The sequence below is a fragment of the Etheostoma cragini genome, chromosome 24 (genome assembly GCF_013103735.1).
Source record: "Etheostoma cragini isolate CJK2018 chromosome 24, CSU_Ecrag_1.0, whole genome shotgun sequence".
Taxonomy (NCBI): Eukaryota; Metazoa; Chordata; class Actinopteri; order Perciformes; family Percidae; genus Etheostoma; species Etheostoma cragini.
This window is the reverse complement of record NC_048430.1, coordinates 3,563,274-3,584,039: the sequence shown is the minus strand read 5'-3', so window position 1 is coordinate 3,584,039 and position 20,766 is coordinate 3,563,274. Positions and strand designations below refer to the sequence as shown.

Sequence of the window (20,766 nt, the reverse complement as noted above, 5' to 3'; positions counted from 1 at the left end):
AAAAAATACTGGAACACACACAAACACACAAACACACAAACACACAAACACACACACACACACACACACACACACAAAATCTTTTGTTAATACTTGTTTCTTGATCCTACCTGACTGGACACCAGAAGAAGAGCGTGGAAACTCGCACATCTCGCAGTAAGGCAACAGGCTGCTGTTGGAGTAGGTGCAGGCCCCACAACTCCACTTCTCAGTGGAAGGGTTGGGCTCTGACAGCCTCCGCGGGGCCATGGAGGAGACCAGGGCGCTGGGGCTGCCGGAGCCAATCAAAGCAGCTGTCGACCGCCTCTTCGCACCGTATTGGGACCTGGGGCTTGGGCTTGGCTGTGGCGTCCGGAGCCTCTTCAGCTGGGGAGAGAAGTCCTGGTCGGGTGTGGAAGAGGTTTGGGAGAAGGACTTCTTCTCTTCTCTTTCTTCAGAGTTTGTTTCACTGCCATTTGGTTGGGCAGCCTTCTCTGAGGAGATGGAGGGACATGTTTCTTCATCCTGTGTTCTCTTCCTCTTCTTCTCCCTGCTGGCGCTCGGGGAGAGGAAGGAACGAATGTCGTGCTGCTTCTCTTTCTCAAACTAAGAAAAAAAAGATGCAAGTTACCTTTTGAGACTACAGCACACAGTTTGTTACATTAATGATTTTAATTTTGGTATTAATCTACAGGTAAAGTAACACAGCCTGACACAATATCTCTTTTTGCACATGTCACAAGGCAATTATTTTCCCCTTTGATAAAAATAAAAAAGCAAAATTTTCTGATGCCACGTTGTATCCTGGTAACACAGGAAATAATAATGAAAACTACCTGATGACAAATAATGAAAAAGCACAGGAAACTCGGAAAAATGACATAAAGAAAAACAGATTTAGACTGCTTTGACTTAAGCAATTAAATTCAAGTCTTTCAACTTAAACTAACATATTTAATCTCACAACGCTCAGACACATTTATTATTATTTAAATATAGATGAGCTCGTTGGTTCTTTCTTCATTAGGGCAAACAACTGCATCTATTCAAAAGAAAGCCGTGAAACGCCAATCTCAACATGACCATGATAACTCCACTCAAAATGTCATCATAGTTTAAGTTTAATTTTCATAATTGAGCTTCTTTCCCTTTGAAGGACTTTATTAAGTTTCACTCAGACAACATAACTAGAGCGAAGAGATTGCTTGTGGTGCGTGAAAGTGTTCTTTTCCCAAGGTCTTTATACAATATGTAGCTTTCTCTATAACAGCAACAAAATATTGAACTTCCTGCCTCTTTATAACAAAACGTCCTCAGATATTCAACTTACAGACTCAGTGATGTTATGTTTATAAAGATGTAAGATGTCCAAAAATGCTGTATTGACCAGAGAAATGGGGATGAACATCAGCAGCTGAGCTACATTTCTCTATTTGTGTTCTTAATTGGTGTTATTTTCTTATTATGTCAAAATCAAACAAAAAAGGTTAAATGGAACAACTCTTCACTACTGCTGTTCCTGACAAACTCTTCCAGCTAACTTACATGAGTGAAAAACACGTCATCTTTGGCATTTCCTGTGTTTCTCTCCAGTGGCAGCACCATCTCGCTCGGCGTCCACGCATCTGCAAAGCTGAGGAACTCCCACTTGTCCTTGTCGCCCTCGTCCGCCTTCAGGTATTCCTTTCTGCCATTTAAAGTGCTGCCAGTCACCGTTTCCTACACGGACACATAGGACGCCCAGTGTTCTTTTCATGTTTTGGTTCGGTTCAAATGAGTTTTTTCCCAAATCACGTGTACTGTAATGAACACTTTTCCAAGGCCATTTATTATTGGAATAATTCTGTTTTAATTACAAATCTAGACATCTGTGACTATTAGCGTAAATCCCCAAAGCCTGTTCTCACATGCAAATCAATTTCACAAGTTTGTTCATGAATGCATGCAGTATATAAAGATAATGTTTTTAGTAGACAGGTGCATACTAAAACAGGGAGTATAAGGCAAAGTGTTATTTAAACAGTTGACATGTTTTTAGCTATGTTACTATGTTCATTCCCCATTGATCAGCTGATCAATGCAAGAGGAATATATCAGTGAGATCACATTGAAATTGATCATTAATTAGGTATATGTCTTTGTCAAAACATTTGGTGAGACTGTGAGGAGTTTCCAGTGAGCTATCATTCAACTTAAACATGACATCAATGAATGTTTGGTTATAAATCAAAGGCTGAGCACAAAGCTTCCACCCACAATACCTTCTTATTGAGCATGGACCACATAACGGTGTCAAAGGTGCCCTTGGCAATGAGGTAGTGCACGTTGACTGAAGACGTTTGTCCAATACGGTGGGCTCGATCTTCAGCCTGCTTCATGTGGCCGGGGTTCCAGTAGAGCTCTGCAAACACCACATGGCTGGCTGCAGTGAAGGTTAAACCCTGAAGAGGGGACGCATACACATATGCACACACATGCACACACACACGGCCCAATTAGAGCAAAAACACCTTATTCAACCACTTCAAATGGAACTCTCCAGTCCACATCCACTGAAATGGTGAATTATTTTTAATAACAGAATATTAGCAGCTAATTTCCACATCAGAGGATCAAGCACCTATGTCCTTTGATTGGAATAAATAAAATGTGTGCACATGTTTGATCACCCAGAATAATTAATGTCAAGTTCATTATTAGGAGTAAAATACATTCAGCATTTTTTTCTACTTGCACCAACCTCGATTATGATTCAATAAAAGCAGTGAATAATATGCACTAAATGACGATTTAGCAATATTTTAAGCTATTTATTGCTGCATTATTAGTACACTAGTTTATTTCTTCAGTGTTCATAGGTTTTATGTCATTAAAAAGTATTGGCATCAACTCTGTTTAGACATTTCTTTTAATGAAATTCAATCATTTTTCAGAGCCCGGGTTAAGTTTGATTTGTGACTACTTGAAAAGCAGATTTTGTTTTCAGTGGTTACAACCGCTCAGAAAATGCACTATATTATATTTATATACCTCAACTGGAACAAAAGTGATGTAGGGTCATAGATGGTGGGTGTGTGTGTGTTTGAGTACCTGACCGGCTGCCTGGATGCTGAGGATGGCCACCCGTGTCTCTGGGTCACTCTGGAACTTGTGGACCAACTGGATTCGTTCTGAGGATGGGACGCTGCCGTCGATACGGATATAAGCAGCCTGGAACAAAAGAGGCAAGGCAACAAAATAATTTAGCTTTGTGCTTTAAAGCTGCACCGATATCTATATTTCTTTAATTTGTACAAGGAGGAATGTGTGATTTCTCCTTTTCAAAAGCAAGGAAGCGGAGAACGGCCATGGATTTCTTTTTTGTTATGCACGGTTATCTCGTGATAACAACTTATTAATTCGTTATCTCGATATAACAAAGTTTGTTTTCTCGATAATAATGATAAGAAATAATTTATTAATGTGTTTGTTTTGAATTCAAACTAAAATTCTGCCTTGAACGGCTTCCGTAGCGCCACTGGCTGTAGCTGTAGCCTACCGGTAAGTTGCGCAATCCATTTCTTCTTATATATCTGGCGGCTTCAGCTAAGGTAACGTAAACGCAGGCTAACGTTTACTTAGCAATGTGATGCCAAACGTAATAACATTTGTACGGAAGCCGTTCGTGGCAGGGCATTAGTTTGAATTCAAGACAAACACATTATTAATTAATTCATTATGTCGATAAACCTTTGTCATATCAAGATAACTAATTAATAAGTTGCTAATAAGTCACGAGATAACAGTGTATACAAAAAAAAAAAAATCCCTGTCTGTTCCTGGCTTACGTATAAAAGTAGTAAATTTCAACATTATTCCAACTGTTAAGGCTAGAACAAACCAAGTCTTATATAATTATTAATCACAGGTGTATTAGATTTGACGCACAGTCATCTGAACTGCACCTGCAAATACTGGAGGAGAAAATGTGAGGGTTGTTGTTTGCAAGTTCCATTAATATAACTGAAAAGTATCACACGGTTTGCGAGGGGCAGCATCTAAAAAGCAGATGAACGCAACGCATAATGCAGCAACATTAAAAGCAGCGAACATTTCATTAACCTGTATTCTATGCTGGAGATATTTCAACAACAGACGTGTGAATGAACACACCGTAGAAAACGTGAACAGAGGAGCCTCAATGAACTAGTTACAGAAAAGAAAATAGATTATTTGAAAAGAAAATGAGATCAACATACACAGTATTTTCGTAACATTTTATAACACAAAACAAAGAAAGCAGCGGCAGCGTGTTGATTAAACCTGAACTTGACATTCACTGAGCTGCTAATGCACTGCGGCCAATGCACTCCTTTGATTCGGGTCCATCAGTCCTGCAGAGCTGCTCAGTGGCCGACAGTAGGAGAGTCTGTTCGTAATGTGCAGCTTCCACGTGTGAATGAACTCTAACTGCATGAATATGAAGCGGAAGCTTACTGAGAAAGAACACATAAAACGCCATAAAAACATTCTTAAATCAACCTGCCGTTTCGTCAGAATTACTACTTTTAAACACTCACAACTTTATTAAATAAACCCTCCAATCAGTTCGACAGCAGGTGAGAAATGGGAAAGTGTGAGCAGAAGAGCAGTGATAACGTCATTTGATTGGAGAGCATTCACTTGTCTCTGCCGAGCCCCTCACCGTTGCCTGGGGCTCCTTTTTTTAGCCCGTGTGTTAATTGGTGAGTGCGAACGCACCAGAGAGCGAGTGTCTAAGGGAGGAATGTGCGATCGCACATCATACCGCTGCATTACATTCAACAACACCTCTGCGACCTCTGCGTGAAACACAAACACGCGCACACATACGCATGCATACACTGTTTCGCAGGTTGCTGGCGCCGAGCTAAGAGATATCGTTTGCTTGTGATGACTTGTGAAATGCGCCTTGGGAGATTAGTTGTGGAAGTAAAAGTTTACTTTCGAAGAGAGAAAAAGAAAAACTTTTCTTCTTTCTTTAGATGATGATTAATAGAGAATTTAAGAGATGCTTAATAATAACCTTATTCTATTGTATTTCACAACATAATTATCTAAATATTGTACCCGCATTACACTGTACTGCACACCTGAATTCAGCACTTAGGTGGAAGACGCTAATAAATCATGACTGCAACATCTGCTGTATGGCTCCCGCTGAAGCACAAGCCCAACTTGTGAGCTTAGTGCTCAGTACTCTGTCTAAGTTAATCACAGATACAGCAAGAATTTGACTTATAAACACAGCAGGACTATAGATGAAAGAATAAGAACTGAGCCAATTACCTCCGGTTAACCAGTGAAATATGAATACATTCTGCACATTTAGTAACTGTTAATGGGTAATTCAGGTCTCTGCAGCTGAAAAATAAAACGTTCAAATCTTAAATAGAAATGACCGAAATGAACATCTGTTTGTTCATTCAGTACTTTTTGCACATTGTCTGTTGTTTGCCTGTTGTTTGTTTGTTTGTTTGCTTGCTTGTTTGTTGTTTTTTTACTGTAGTAACTCCTGCTGTAACAAGGGAATTTCCCCATTGTGGGATGAATAAAGTATTATCTAATCTCTTGTAGCGAAATGAACTATCAACCATATCAAGCTCCCTCTCGTTTCAAAGGGATTGATAGAGCAAGAATAACCCTAATCCTAGTAATTTTAAACTACCTTTTTGCGTTTTAAGAGAATCAAAGGTGATCATAGCCGACAAAAGCCCTGGAATTATGTATAGAATAAGGAAGAAAACGAATGGTTTGCCAGCATGAAATAGCAAGAACCTTCAGTGACTGTACTGGCATATTAATGAAAATACAATTAAATACTTTCACATTCTGATAAGTCAGAAAGAAAAAAATGTAGATAGAGAGAGAAAGAGAAATTGGTAGATAGAGCGACAAAGGAGATTGGTAGATATCTAGTAAGCAAGGAAATTGTGTGAATATCTAGATAGATTTACTAGTAGCACGTTTTCACTGCAAGAACTAGGTCAGCAACCTGTGCCCTATTATACAAACTGGGGCATTTCAGTGATTAAAAAAGGGACAGCAAGATGTGCAAGATGCGATATGTATGGTAGGTTGAGTGAATTAATCAGTTATGGGACTTAACCATGGAAGAAGCGGAGCTAATATTAATAGTTACTGATTTTCTCTTCAGCTTTGCTCTGTGTCAAACTACTTTTGGTTTGCTCCACTACAATCGTTGTGATCTTTAAATTTTCTATAATCTTCTTTCTTCAATGGATAGAATGGGTACATTACATTACATGTCGTTAAGTTCCTACGGTGGAATAGGGACATAGATGCATCCATACAGTACATACAACCAAACAATTACGTAGCAACATCAATGTGCCATCCATATCCATAGCCATCCATAAATAAATAAGTGTGTACTGTGTTCAGAGCCGAGACACGACTTAGCATCCTGTACATCCATCTGGATTGGAGTAGTGTGAAACATTGGTTTGGGTTGTGTTAGTGTAATGTGTGTGATGGCTCTTATCAAGATTTGAAAGGTCAAGGGTGAGGAGGGCATTGACTTTCAAGGCAGTGTGTGTGATACGAACAATTTGTTCTTGTTGGAGACATGATGGAAAAAAACAGGGAAAACAGTAGAGTTGCAGGAATTCAACTGTGCTTTAAGAAACTCTAGCTGTCTGTTTTGTTTGTTGAAAAAGTCATTATTCCTGTATGAAGATGCTTACTAGGCCCTTGAACACTTTTCAGAAGATCCAGTTGCCTGAGAAGCACATTAGGTTACCTTGGCCTCGATGGCGGCCTCTGTGCAGGCCTGCAGCATGGTGAGGTGGTGGGCAAACACCAGGAACTTCAGCTCCTCCGCCTCCAGCATCATTTTTATGTAGTCCTTCACAGCTCCCGCCTGGCCCCGCACGCACACACACACACACACACACACACACACAGAAATAGACAGAGATGAAAGAGAGCTACTGAATCCATCACTTCACTGGTTGACCACACACAGAGGAATCGGCTAGATCAGTGAAGAAGTCGATTAATCACCGCGGCATCCTTTCTGTGTGATCGATTTTCTATTGAATGCCATGGATCCAGGCTTTAAAAATAGAGAGCACACAGAGCGACTGGGGCGCATTTGTCAGCTCGCAGATAGTGAGAGCAAATCAATAACTCACAACTTGAAGGTATGATGGGTGTGTGCTCTTTCTTTTCGCATTTTGGACAAAATTAACCTTTTGATTTACACAAAACCAGATGAATTTCAGAACTTACCAACAACTTAATAAAGACATATGGTTCTTTTTGACTGGATGTTCAACACTACAGAACTACATTTTCAGAAACTTTCAGGACAGGATACGTGTCAAAGTGACAGCTGCAGTCCAAAATTACTGCAGTAAGTAAAAGTTCAGTTCTCAACTATTTAATTCTGAAGTTATATGCTTGGTCTATTCTTATGTAACCCTTTTTTATATTTATGCCTGGCAATTTTTTTACCTGTTAGTCTTGTTTTATTTATGAAGTCCAATGGTAACAATGCTTATAGAACATCACAGTCCAAATTTAACAAGATCTTGCTGGTTTCCGCCAACGTCTTCGGCCCTGATTGACAGTGTGAGGCTAAGCAGCAGAAGTGTGCGTGAGTTTACTGTACCCTGCAGGTATCCATATCTGTCATTTCACCTTGCGCTGCTGCCCAGCGATCCCACTGTGATGGCTGTGGCCGTTCCTGCTACCTTCTGCAAAGCTGTAGAGGATGTGCTGTATGAGCGTGTCATTGAGCATCCAGGCTAGGCACATTTCAGAGCCCCAGGCCAAAAAGCAGCCGAGAATAGCACCAACTAGTGAGAAATACTGAGTTTTGATTTGAGTCAAACAGAGCCCTTACTAGACGGTTTTGGAGACAGGTCTTTTTCCGTCTTGTGAATCACACCTCTATAATCTCCACACCTCCTGCAACCTGACAACCTCTGCTGCCATCACACCTGCTCTGGTGGGAGAACCTCTGCTTTTCCTTGCTGATAATTAGTCAATGCGCCTGATAATGAATCTCTCCGGCAGGCCTACGGACCCTGTTCTGATCTGGGGGGGTCCTCATTACTGCCGGCTTGGCTTTGCCGGCTTCCTACCGCTGAGTTTAATTAGTGCACAAACTTCTCGTCTGTCTGAAGCGGCCCGTTAGCTTGCTTTAAAGTCCAGCATCAGAGCTGTCCTCTCTGGGTAATTGGGAGCAGATGCTTGGCGGGTAAAGCAATAAAAATACCCCAAAGGCATGTGGCAGCACCGTTGCCAGGCGGACTGGCAGGCAGGGGCCATGATGCCCGTCAGAGTGTCATAGATGTGTGAATCTATCACACCATTCCACCCCTCCTGATAATCCAAAAAAAGAAGTAGAAAGTGTGTCTGGCTCTAAAAACCAATAGGAGAGGAAATGAGACTGGGCTGGCAGTATCGGCATGGAGGTGGGTGAGTGGGCGGGGGGGCTTTGTAATGAAAGGAGGTCCAGTGTTAGGCTAAACTGAGCAGAAATCCAATCAGCAAACAACGCCAAGCGCAGAAAAGATCCAAGCTTGGAGGCAGGCTGAGCGAGTAAAGTGTCAGTGATTGCATTCTGTGGTTATCTCCGGTCTTTGTTAACCTCAGGGCTACGCTCCTCATGGCTGAGGGCGTTGGGGTAATTGAGAGGAATGCCAGCTCTTGAACATGGCAGATGATTGGAGAGGGATAATAAATTTGGTGGAAATGTTTACTCGACCACAAATATAAGAGATTGAAGAACTGGCTATTTTCATAGGATCAAGATTACTGAGTACTGATACAAGTGTGTAAACTAATCAGAGGTTGAAAACCGTATATTACTGTGTTACAAATGTTTCCACTGAGGAACAGAAAATATTAATGCTTGTAAGATTTCTCGACACTGGCTGCTCTGACCCCAACCTTCCTCGTACTGTGTGCATCAAGCCACCTTCCCACATTGCTTATTTCTCTCTCATTAAAAAAAAAAGCGCCACTTCAAACTGAGAGCCAACTGAGTTTCCATAGCAACAACATCACAGAGATGCTATTTTAGTGCGGTGTGTAACTTTGAGATAAGGTGTAATCATGCCAGGCCGGACGGAACTAAATAATACCTCAGTTATAACTCCCTACTTTGTCTAAGTGCTTTTGCTGGCAACTATTAGGCTCTGTTACCATGGCTACAATGCAATGCCTTTCCATGCGATCTTAGTGAGTGGTTGGCCAAACGCTCTGAACACGATGATGGACTATATCATCATTTCACCATTTCCTGAAACAAGAAAATGTATAAAAATTGCATTCTTTTGCCAATTTCTAAGCTATTTAAACTGTTCCAGACAATAAAGGAAGTTAGATTTTTTAACTGGTGGATCTCAGAGGAGTCAGAGAGGGTAAAAACCATTGGAGGTTCAACCAAAGGACACATGTCCATCCATGTAGAGAAGTATGACAATCAGGTCCTAATGATGTGATGTTGTCTGTTTTCTCAGTTTTTGTGGTGATGTAAAACTGGGTGTAGCTTTATTCAACATACTTTTAACACAAAACCATTAGGGAAGTTTGTTACATGTTTTGCTTCATTTGGTGTCAAGTGACATATTTCCTCATGCTAATGGTTACTGACTACATGCTGCTTGCCAAAATATGAGATATTTTTGTGACAGCTTTAATTAAAACATTAAGGTCAGTGGATTTCCAACTTTTTCCTGTCATGCCCCTCACTGAAAGCAGAAAAAAAAACTATTGTAGTAACAAAATGAGAAGAACATGATGTGCATGTTGCCATTAACTTACTACAGTGCAAATTAAAAAAAAAAGTTAAAGGAATAGTTCAACATTTTGTGAAACACTATTTACATGCATTCTAGTAAACAGCTAGACGAGAAGAATGATAAACCTCTCGTAGCCTCAGAGGTGCTGGCATGTGGATTATGTTACCTTTGGACAGAGCAGGCCATTTCCAGTCTTTATGCTAAGCTAAGAAAACCAGCTGCAGGATGTAGCTTCATATTCAGCCTACAGACATGAGTGTGGCATTGATCTACTCATCTAACTCTCTGCAAGAAAGCCAACAAGCTGTTACCCATAATGTTGGACTGTTTCTTTAATTTAATCACATTGTTTAACTGCTTAACAGCACAGCTTGAAAAAGTTCAGTTTTCAGACACAAAAGACTCAACGCTCTCCCAAATGGTGGGGCATTATAACAACTGCCTTAAATGAAAGTAAAATGCAGGGCGTTCAAACTAAAACCAAGGCTGCTTTTTCTGAGCTTTTGGGAAATTGGAAATTTTCCTGCAGTTTGAAATAACACAAAGAGCAGGGCCATTGGTGACAGCAGGATCTCGGCATTAAACTATGATGTTTGACGGATAAGCATTGTGTCCCTGAAAGTCCATGAAAGACTTAGACTCACAATGTGTTCGTCCACCTTCAATACAACACTCAACCGCATGCTCCCAACTGAAGGTCTTTAAAAAATGCTAATAATATATAGTTTTACTTTTTTTTTTAAATTTACAAATCTAATCTTTACTAAATTAAATGGGAACTCTAGTTTTCAGCAAACGTTGAGCAGTAGGAAATACTGCATTTGTTGGGGACTATTGTTAGTTGTGGATTAATCCACATCTGGTACTTTTTCACAACAGTCTGTCTCAATTATGTGTTTTTAACAAATTTTAAACAAAAATTGAGCTCTATGGCACAGAGGATAAAGGTATATCAGGCTTAGTGATACACTGACAATACTTGTTAGTAGGATATATCTCATATATATTAAAGGTATACTGTATAATGATACGGGCTAGGGTTAAAACAAGAAATACTCCAATACCTTGGCAATGGCTGTTTGCTTGTACATTTGTGTAACCAGACCCATGACCTGAGTGAAGGGGTCCGTGGCACCAACCCCGGACCTCATTCCTTTCATCAGTCTCTCCCACTCGGCGAAGCTGGCTGAGGCCTCCTGCAAACAAGAAGAGCGCAAAGACAGTGAGGCCGTGTTCCTTATTTCTTCATCCAGCCTTCCCTCTCTCTTGTTCTCTACTGTTTTTGAGATATAAAGGGCAAAACAATTAATGGTACTGCTGGGTGTCCTACTTTCCCGGGAAGAGAAAGAAAGAAAGAGGGAGAAGAGAGAGAGAAAGAGATGAAGAATTCCCAAGGATGTCACCCCCTCCAACTGGGCTGCTGTGTTAGGTGGGTCATGAGCATCTCCCAATTATAGCCGCCTTGTGACAAGCCGGGGTCGAAGATGGAGAAGCAGCCGGGCTGGTACGATAAATCAAAGACGCCTCGCGTGCTCTCAAGGTGATTGGCGAGAAGTATTTAAGGTGGGAGTGAAGAGCGGAGAGGATCGCAGTGGGAGAGGTTGCTGGTAAAGAGCAGCATATGCTACCTCCTGTTCATAAACAAGACAAGCATAGAGGCCGTGCATTTCTTGTCAGCAAGTGGGTTATCCCTTTTATCATAAAAACGAATGAAAGTTAGTAAATTAACAGCACATTGTTTTCAATATTGTGTACTACACTGCAACGTATGTAGATATGTGAAAGGAAAAGCAGCACGCTGTATTAAATAATTGCAGAGCTTGGGATTGATTTCATTTTCCTGCATTGACTCCAGTGTGCCTATAATCTAAAGTGCTTCAGATAAACTCCATTGACTTTTGAAAAATTGTCTAAGTTCAGACAACATTGTCATTAAAGGTTATTTTCTGGCTCTTGTTCACAGGTCTCAGATTCATCTGTCTGAATTCAGGCTGCGAAACCATAAAAAGTGTAAAAATTCAACAGGAACGAACACTTTCTTTAAGCGCTGCATATCAAACGATGCAAAACTGTGAACCATATGGCAAGCTGAAGGAAGAGGTGGTCCACGCATGATTAAGCACATACATACACATAATGATGAGTGAGCGACGGGAGTTGGGAGGGGAAGGGAAAAAAAGTGAGAAATGGAGAGAAGCCTTATTATTGTGAGCGCACGCATACATCATAGAAGCAAGTTTCACAACGGAATTTTTCACTGCGTGTTCTGGGCTGGTACAATGAAAAGCTTTTGCTGAAACATGAAAGCTTTACACTATTTAGCAAAAATAATTAGCATTTCAGTGGATTCAAACCACGTCAAAGTCAAGGACGGTTGAATGAATAAATAGTATCATATTGCAGGAGCACAAAGCTGCATTTCCTTTATGTTTTCTCTTAGATGTTTCACTCAGCAGCACCTGCATAAACACAGTTTGGACTGTCGCTCAATGTCTATTTCTAATTAAAGATTTTACATTCAAGCATTGCTTTATAATCTGCAAGGGAGGGGGGGAGGGCTGAATGGCTAAACACTCCACCCTTGATGATATTCACTAGACTAACACTGACAAAAGGCCAGGGCTGAAAACGTAAAGGGCAGGAGGGGTATTAAAAATGTCTGCTGTGGAAGATAAAAGCCATCATTAGGGAGTAAAATGGAACAGGAAGAACAAGGCTGTACTGGTGAGTGGTCCTGGTATACTGTGTATATTGTCAGTTAGCAAAACTGTGCTTTAAAAAAAACGTCCACCCAGTCTTTTATGTTTAATATTGTTCATATTTTAGTACTTGTAGGAAGTTCAACGGCTGTCGCTGGCCACTTCACATCTCCCTTTCTCATCTCTTAAAACCAGTCCATTTAGCTTGGCAGGCAAAATCCCTGTCTATTCTTCTCAGTGGACAAACACCTGTTAAAAACACTCCCACATTCATCTCATGAACAAAGAAAACCCCAAACTGTAAAGCCAAACAGCTACAGGCAGTCGTGCTTTTTATTTTCACAAAAGACAAATGATCTCAAAGCTCATTTATCTAAGAATATTACGCATCACAGCTGCTGTTTCAGCCAACTTGAGATAAAAGAGCAATGCAAGACATGACATGAACTTTTCCCTTTTCCAACAGTTCTTTGCGTACGTTGGGTGGCCTAATTGGCACCACCATATAGAACACTGACCACATTTAGCTTCCGTTAACATTTAAGGAGATTGGGGTAAGAATGCTGCATCATCACTTTTCCGAGCAACTTCCTCATTGTTGTGTCATTTCTGGGATAGCGGCTCGGTGTGTAATTAGCGCTGAGAAAGCTCCTACATGTTTTTTTCCCACTTCTGCTGATATGATGCAAAACATAATAAAGTGGATGCTTCTAAATGTGTACTGTTCTTAGTGCTGGTTGCTCCCAGTGGAAAGTTAACCCATGGAGCATTGACACCAGTGACTCAAAGCAGAAAATGGAGGAGACACGCTGACGGGCGCACAGGCCAGGTCAGAGGCACATTAGAATTCACGTGCACACATACATCCAGTATGGCGTGGGAGGCAGAAACCGCAACCATAACTTTAGGGAGGCTTGAAAAGATGCAAACACCTACACACAAAACATGACATTTACTCTACAAATATTGTGGTATCATCTTTACTATGGAGAGGGGGCGCACACATATTCACACACATACACAGACCGCAGTTCATCTCTGCGTAGGCTAAAGGGGTGTTATTTATTCCTAATGCAGCAACAGGCAGGTTTTCACAGTATTAGTTCTAAAAGGAAGCAGTAGCTATCATGTATGAATGGATTAGTAAACTGCAGACATCACACTCAGTTGCAGTTGATCATTACTTTGGATCCTTTGGCATCTGGGACCGGTTATGCTGCTGCACATAAAGAATATTCTTGTCTTTGGTGTGTAAAATGTCAAAAAAGAGTTCAACAAATGGCCAAGGTGATGTCCTTAATTGCTTATTTGGTTCGACCCATAATCAAAAATCAAAACATGTTTAGTTTACTTTGAATTAAAATCCCTTTTTAACAGCCCTCTTATTCATATCTCTCTCTCACTTTTTTTCTACCAAACATAACTAATAAGCAGTGTCGGCAGTGGAAACAATTAGAACATATTAATATTATTATTTCCAGAGCAGCACTGTACTAAGTAACAAGAAAGAAGTAAGTTGAAACATCTCTCTAAAGCAACACGGCCCATGACTTAGATGGGAGGCGGTCAAGGTGAGGGGACACTCATGGAAATGGAGAACAGAATGAAGAGAATCTCCCCAACAACAAAACTGTAGTTACCATGCTGAAATTGTCAACTAACAAAGTACCTTTACCTAAGTACTGTACATGTTATACACACACATAATCATACAATACATTTTGAGGTACTTGTCCTTTGAGTGTTTTAATGTCATGCTTATTAAATACTTCGACGTCGCTCCATTTCTAAGGGGAATTATAGAACCTTGTTCTCAACTACATTTATTTGATAACTAGTTACTTTGCAGGTTTAGATTAATATACAAAAAAAAGTTACATATTGATTATGATGTTTTGTTACTTTTGGGCCATTTTAGGCCTTTAACTTCATAGTCCAGAGGAAGACATAAAAGGGGAGAGCGAGGGGGAATGACATGCAGCAAAGTGCCGCAGGTCGAAGTCAAACCCGCGGCCGCTGCCGAACCCGAACATGTGGGCGCTCCACCAGGTTAGCTACCCAGGCCCCCATTATGATGCATTATTATAGGTTAATATTAGACTTTGTTGACCCAGCAGAATATAAAGTCAATAAGAATTAGACCCAAATTTATCAGTTGCAACATTGAAGGGATGAACACAATAATGCATCAATACTTACAATCCAATACTTTAATATAATGTACAATATAATACATTATTCTATAATATATTATTTATAGTATATTTTTAAAATCAACAATGTATCCCTTTAAGAATCTGTTAATATGAGCCTAATGTTTGGCATCTTTGCTTGATTAATGACAAACAATTATCGATTCTCAAAATGAGTTGAGACAAAAGTTAAAGCCACCAAATATGAAATGGTGATGAGTAGGAGACTATTGTTCTCATATCATCTTTAATCACTCCCTGTGTGGTGAGAAATATACAAACTTGGAAATGACAGAATTTAATTTTACTTAACAGCGTGAATCTCTGGCATCTCCATTAATCGAGGTGTGACACTCGCCTGGATATTTAGACATAATGCCTCTGCATTTGTGCACAACATGTATTAAAATGTTGGAGCTTAAACGATTAATCATTTAGTCAATCAACAGAAACTTACTCGGGAACTATATTGATAGTTAATTAATCATTTTAGTCATCTTTTTAAGCCAGACATTTGATAATGTCACCTTGGGCTCTGGGCAATTATGATGGGCATCTTATTATTATTATAACTGGATATTATTTATCACTTAATTATTAGTCTATAAAAAAACTATTCTTAGTTGCAGAGTGTTGTAGAAAATGTGGACACACCACTGCATAAAAAGCAAATGATGGGTGAAATGAATGTCTGACAAAAGGCCACATGGTGTCATCTGTCCAAACATGTACCTTTGAGGCCTCCTTGGGCAGGTCGAAGGGAATGCGCTGGCGGATTTTTGGGGGCAGCTGGGTGAGCACCTCAGCCTTCAGACGACGGATCATGATCTCACTCAACCGCTGGTGCAGCTCCTCCAGGTTGGAAGCCCCGCGACAGTCCCACTGCCTGCGAGACCCAAAGTACCTGTGAAGAGAGTGAACGAGAGGTAAAGCCGGGGATGTTGATGCATTTGTTTTTTATACACATTTCTAACCGAAAGAAACTTACTAAGGAACATGCTTGTTTGTGGCAATGCCCTGAAGGAATAGTTAAACACATTTAAACATACCCACCTGGGAGTTGCCCAGCACTACAACCGCCTTCCATCGTTTACAGCTAAGCAGCTCTGCTGGAGCAGTCAGGGGATCAGTTTTTTTGCTTAAGGGCACTTTGCAGAGCAGGAAACTATTTTGTCTAATGGCCACAGCAGCAGGTTTATCCTAAAACTCTCTGGCAACTTTCACCATTTATTTGCCAAATGGATTTTCAGAATAGAACTGGCCCTCCACACAAAAGCTGGTTATCTGCCATATTGGCTGTAAGTGTGGACAAACTTAACAAGCCACTGCCAAAATGTGGCTTTTTCACACTTCGATATTTAAACTTGTAGTTGCTGAGGAAGGGGGAAACTGGTTCACTCCTTCTAAAATTATGCTTATGCCTGGTGTTGGGATTTGAACCAGCATCTTTCCATCTGTGAGGCTGCTTTTCTGCCTCCTGAGCTACTGTCATTTCCCACATTAACTTGGCTATTATGAAGGGAATGGAATTCAAAAGTCTATACTCTTTTGTGTGAATGTGTTTATGTGGCTGATGATGGCATTCCCCAGCCACAATAAGTGCTATTGTATGCAAAGTGTTATCATTGATGGCGACGGGCCCATCCCTGACCGAGCAGCCCGCTTTGATGGACATCCAAAACAATGCATTTGATGTGTTTGTTCACACATGTAACTGATCGTCATTGGCAGTTGGCATTTAACGCTTGGCTTCAGTTGTGGTCTGGCTCTGACAATAAACCCTAAACTCAGCAACACCACCACTCCAGACTCAGGTACAGTCCACCTTATCCCAGCAGACACTTGAAAAGAGTGAAATTTATTGGTAGGTAAGATCTATTAAAACTCTGCACTAAGCAAAGAATTATGAGTTTATAAATAAGAACATACCAAAATGAGGCTATTACATTTAAAAGGATAATTTGACGTTAGGGGAAATGTGCTTATTCCCTTTCTTGGTGAGAGTTAGATAAAAAGACTGATACCACTCTTATGTCTGTTTGTTAAATATAATGCTGAAGCCAGAAGACAGAGACGGCTGATTGGCTTTGCATTATAACTTTTAGCGGGAAGAAACAGCTAGCCTGAAACGGTCTAGCTCTCCATGTAATTCCACAACTTTTTATTTTCACACTTTGAGGTTTTAAATGAGTTTCAGTGATTCTGTAGGTGGGATTTTAACCTTTAGACAACCAGGCAAGCTATTCTTATTGCTTCCAGTTTATGCTAGGCTAAGGTAACTGTCTCCTGGGTCTTGCTATACAATTAGAGTTATCTTCTTAGCTAACTCTCAACGATAAGGTGAATTAGTTAGTTAATTAGTAGTTAATAACAAACGTAAAAAAGTAGTAAATATGTCACGGAAAATATTAATTGCAGAATATAAATTACATGACATATATAACACACAAAATGGGAATCAAATACATAGTAGCATTAGGATACGCTACAAAAAAGTGGAGCAATTTGTACAAGGTGTGAGTCAGCTTGTGTGTGTGTGTGTGTGTGTGTGTGTGTGTGTGTGTGTGTGTGTGTGTGTGTGTGTGTGTGTGTGTGTGTGTGTGTGTGTTAAAGACTCACCTGTAATGGGCGTTGCAGTATTTTTTGGCGTAGTCAGTCCAGGTTCCAAGCTTCTTGGGGTAGAGGGCGTCAATTTGCATGAAAAGCTAAATGCAGAGACAGAAAAGGACATTAGGAAAGAGAGACGAAGACTCTGGACTATTATAGTTGTAATGTCCTTCTCAATCTCTCATAGAATTACTGTAAACTAAATGTAGTATGATTTGTCCTATTTGTCAGCTTACCCATTAAATTACAACATAGACACCTACACCAGCCTGTTAGAAATTTAGCATTCTACTATTAGCATTAAGCTCTTTTACTTTATTTTAGTACTTTTCATAGCATCTAGTGCACACAGTGTGACACTGCACAAATTTAGAAAGATGAAATAACACATTCTTCCAACTGAAAGTTGAAAAAGAAAAAATGCTCTGGTATGAACAGTAGCTTATTTTGCCTCATTTTAGCTAATGTTAGCAAACCTTTAAGACTTCAAGTGAGACAAAGAAATAGCATATCCTTTATCTTACATTTCATAAGTTGACTTAATGAAAATAAAACTCACCATTGATCAATTCAGTACACTTTTTTGTTGCTGCAATCTTACATGGTCTGGTATGGCCAGTACATGTAGCTTGTGCTGGCTAATGTGAGCAAACTTTAGCTAAATCGTGCTGTGTAAATTATATTCCTAACTCAGAGTCGTAAACTCAGAAAAGTAAATGTGTGACTATTTTCTATTTGTGCTACTGTTCTCAATAGCTCAATGATTTTAATCCCAAAGGTTACACAAAGAGTAAACACACTACACCTCACCAGGAGTCATGCTTCATTTTGTGGTTGCCACTTGTGAGCGCAGTAGCCACTGTTTACCAAAAGCCACATAGTCTTGCTTTATCGGTCTAATTTGCTTGCTTCATGCTAAAACTTTCTATAGTTTTTGTGCTAAAATAAGATCACCAGCTGCTGGCAGTGGCATCATGTTTAGCGCACTGTACGGTCTTGGCTGTAGCAACATATTATATAATGTATAACAGGCAGATAAGGAACCATATCAATCTTCTAGTTATTTTAGTATCATATGTTGTGTAAAATCTAGTAAACCAGACAGATTTATTAGCAAATCATTATATTGCATGCAATTTCAGATACATTTTAGTTATTGAAAGCTGCATGCAATAACTCAAAAGTAGCAAGAGCTTTTTTTGGCTTTTAACACAGACCTTACCTGTGCTCACGATTAGTCTACTGTCAAGAAGTGTGTCTTGTGTGCAATTTATTCAAGGTCCCGTTGTCCTTTGCCTAGTTTACTAGTCCTGTGCTGGGAAACTGTGTAGTAATTTGTGTCAGTGCCAATTAACCAGGTCAAACCACTATGCAGTCAGACTAGGCGTGAAAAAATGTAGCTGATTTGAAAATTAATTTCATACGGATAAAGAAAACCTATTGCTGCTACATAACTGCTGACATCAAAATTGAGTCATCAAAAGATCTGTTCGGTCTTCGGTGGACGTATGGCATTTTGAAAAGAGCCTTTACATACAGTAAGTACGTAAAGAGACAAGCCAAGAATGTGTGTGTGCAAACACCAACATCCCTGTCAGTTGTCATTATTTGCAGCAATTTCTGAAGTAATGACATGTAATCATCAGCAAGGCGATCTAAATAAGCAGGCACAGTGAGAGAACTATTCTAAATTCAGCCCTTGTTCAACAGGAACTTTGCATTTTCCCCGCTCACACTGTTGATATAATAGGTGGGTGGAATGAGGGCACATCATGAACGGTGCAGCATGCCCTGAGCTGTGTGCTAACTCGATGTCAGAGCCACAGTGAGTAATGATGGCAGTGAGGAGACTGGCACAGAGGCAGGGACAGGGCTTATCAGGTTTATGCTGCGGATGATAAAATGTTACATTCAGTTTCAGATTCTAGTTGCAGGGAGAGGGAGAGAGATGATATCTAAAAACTAACCTCCACACAGCAGGACAGCAATGGCAAAAACAGGATGGCATGTAACACACACACACACACACTGTCTCAATGACACACCTTCTTCAGATGTCTTACAAGTACTAACTTTGCTCCATTTAGGAATTAATTAGCTGCCTGAATCTCATCAGGTAGTTATCATGATCAAGTCGAGGCAATAATTAAGTTTTCCTCGCAGCAATGTGGCAGTTAGATGACAGTGGGATCTGAGTTCTGTCTTGCAAGGATACTTAGACGTAGTCAACACAAAGCCTATGATGTCAGACTAGTTATGTAGTTGGTAATCAGCTCACTCTGTTAACTAACATGTTTTTACTCTAACAATTGCCACTTTACAATTCCACACAAGGCTATATTGCTCAGATCCTGACCATATATAAACCAAATTATGACATAAGATTAAATCACCTTAGAAAACACTATATGTGTATCAATCTGCAGCTAAAAAGTCCCTAATTAACACACTGCTTTTTGTATGATTTTCATCATCTGACTAGCTCAATGGTAAAAAGACGATATCAAGTACCTCTACGACCCAATCGGGATTAAGTTATATTTGCCATACCCACACAGTCCTGATGAAGCAGATTAGTTGAGTGTTTGAATGTTAAACTCAACTCAATCTAAATAATATCCGTGGATATTGTGTTCCAAACTTTAACATGAAGTATTGCTATTGTATATATTATATATGTACTTATTTATACACATTTTGTCATAAATATTTAAAATTTTAACATGAAGTATTGCTATTGTATATTACACACACACACACACGTACACGCACACACACACACACATTTTGTCATAAATATTTTATTTAAAAAAAGACAGATGTCTTACGTTAGGATACGTTTTTAGGGGCTCTTGTCTCTGTTCAGTTTCTGTTTTTTACTTGTCTTTCAGTTATTTTAGGCATTTTTAATACAACACTGTATCGAAAGATTCTGAAGACATGAAGTTAAGAATGACGAAATAAGGCAGAAGTTATCTTAAAGACAAGAATTATTCTCCAAATCAACTGTATAATTTGTAAATACAGTGAATAAATGTATAGTAGCTCATAATGATGTTAGTTCACAGCATCATTAATATCATAATCATTATTATCATAATGATGTTATGAACAACACAAGAACAAAAAACAAAAACCAAGTAATGCTGCTCCTGAGGCTGAAGAGGCTGACTTGAGGAAAAGTAGAACCAGGGTTAAAGCTGAAGCACACAGCTGTATCAGTGCCCTAGCATTGGAGTGTGGACATTAAGACTGTGAAAAGATTTTGCATTCACAAAGTCCACTTCATCTTCCGCGTTGGCAGTGATGGAATACGGTTGCAATCTACTCCTTCGATATACCATACATAAAAATGATATAATAAATCATTATGGAAAGGGGAATGGCTCCACCGCTCTCCAAACACTGTTGTCCTGTGAACCGCCTTTCTTATTGTCTCTAAATTCAATAGTTTCCCCCCCTGTGCGCTTCTTTTTATTACTTGTCTCATTTATT

General features: G+C 39.8%; 1 protein-coding gene across 1 annotated transcript in view; it reads right to left on the bottom strand.

Moving 5' to 3' along the window:
- The window catches only part of zranb3 (zinc finger, RAN-binding domain containing 3), a 70,025-nt gene that overhangs the window by 37,495 nt on the left and 11,764 nt on the right, over positions 1 to 20,766 (bottom strand). The window contains exons 6-13 of the mRNA XM_034865178.1: positions 17,284 to 17,369; positions 15,397 to 15,568; positions 10,838 to 10,969; positions 6,761 to 6,880; positions 3,070 to 3,189; positions 2,241 to 2,420; positions 1,525 to 1,698; positions 111 to 585 (exon numbers count right to left, since the gene is read on the bottom strand). Coding sequence (XP_034721069.1) covers positions 111 to 585; positions 1,525 to 1,698; positions 2,241 to 2,420; positions 3,070 to 3,189; positions 6,761 to 6,880; positions 10,838 to 10,969; positions 15,397 to 15,568; positions 17,284 to 17,369 — 1,459 coding nt within the window. The remainder of the gene's footprint in view (positions 1 to 110; positions 586 to 1,524; positions 1,699 to 2,240; positions 2,421 to 3,069; positions 3,190 to 6,760; positions 6,881 to 10,837; positions 10,970 to 15,396; positions 15,569 to 17,283; positions 17,370 to 20,766) is intronic.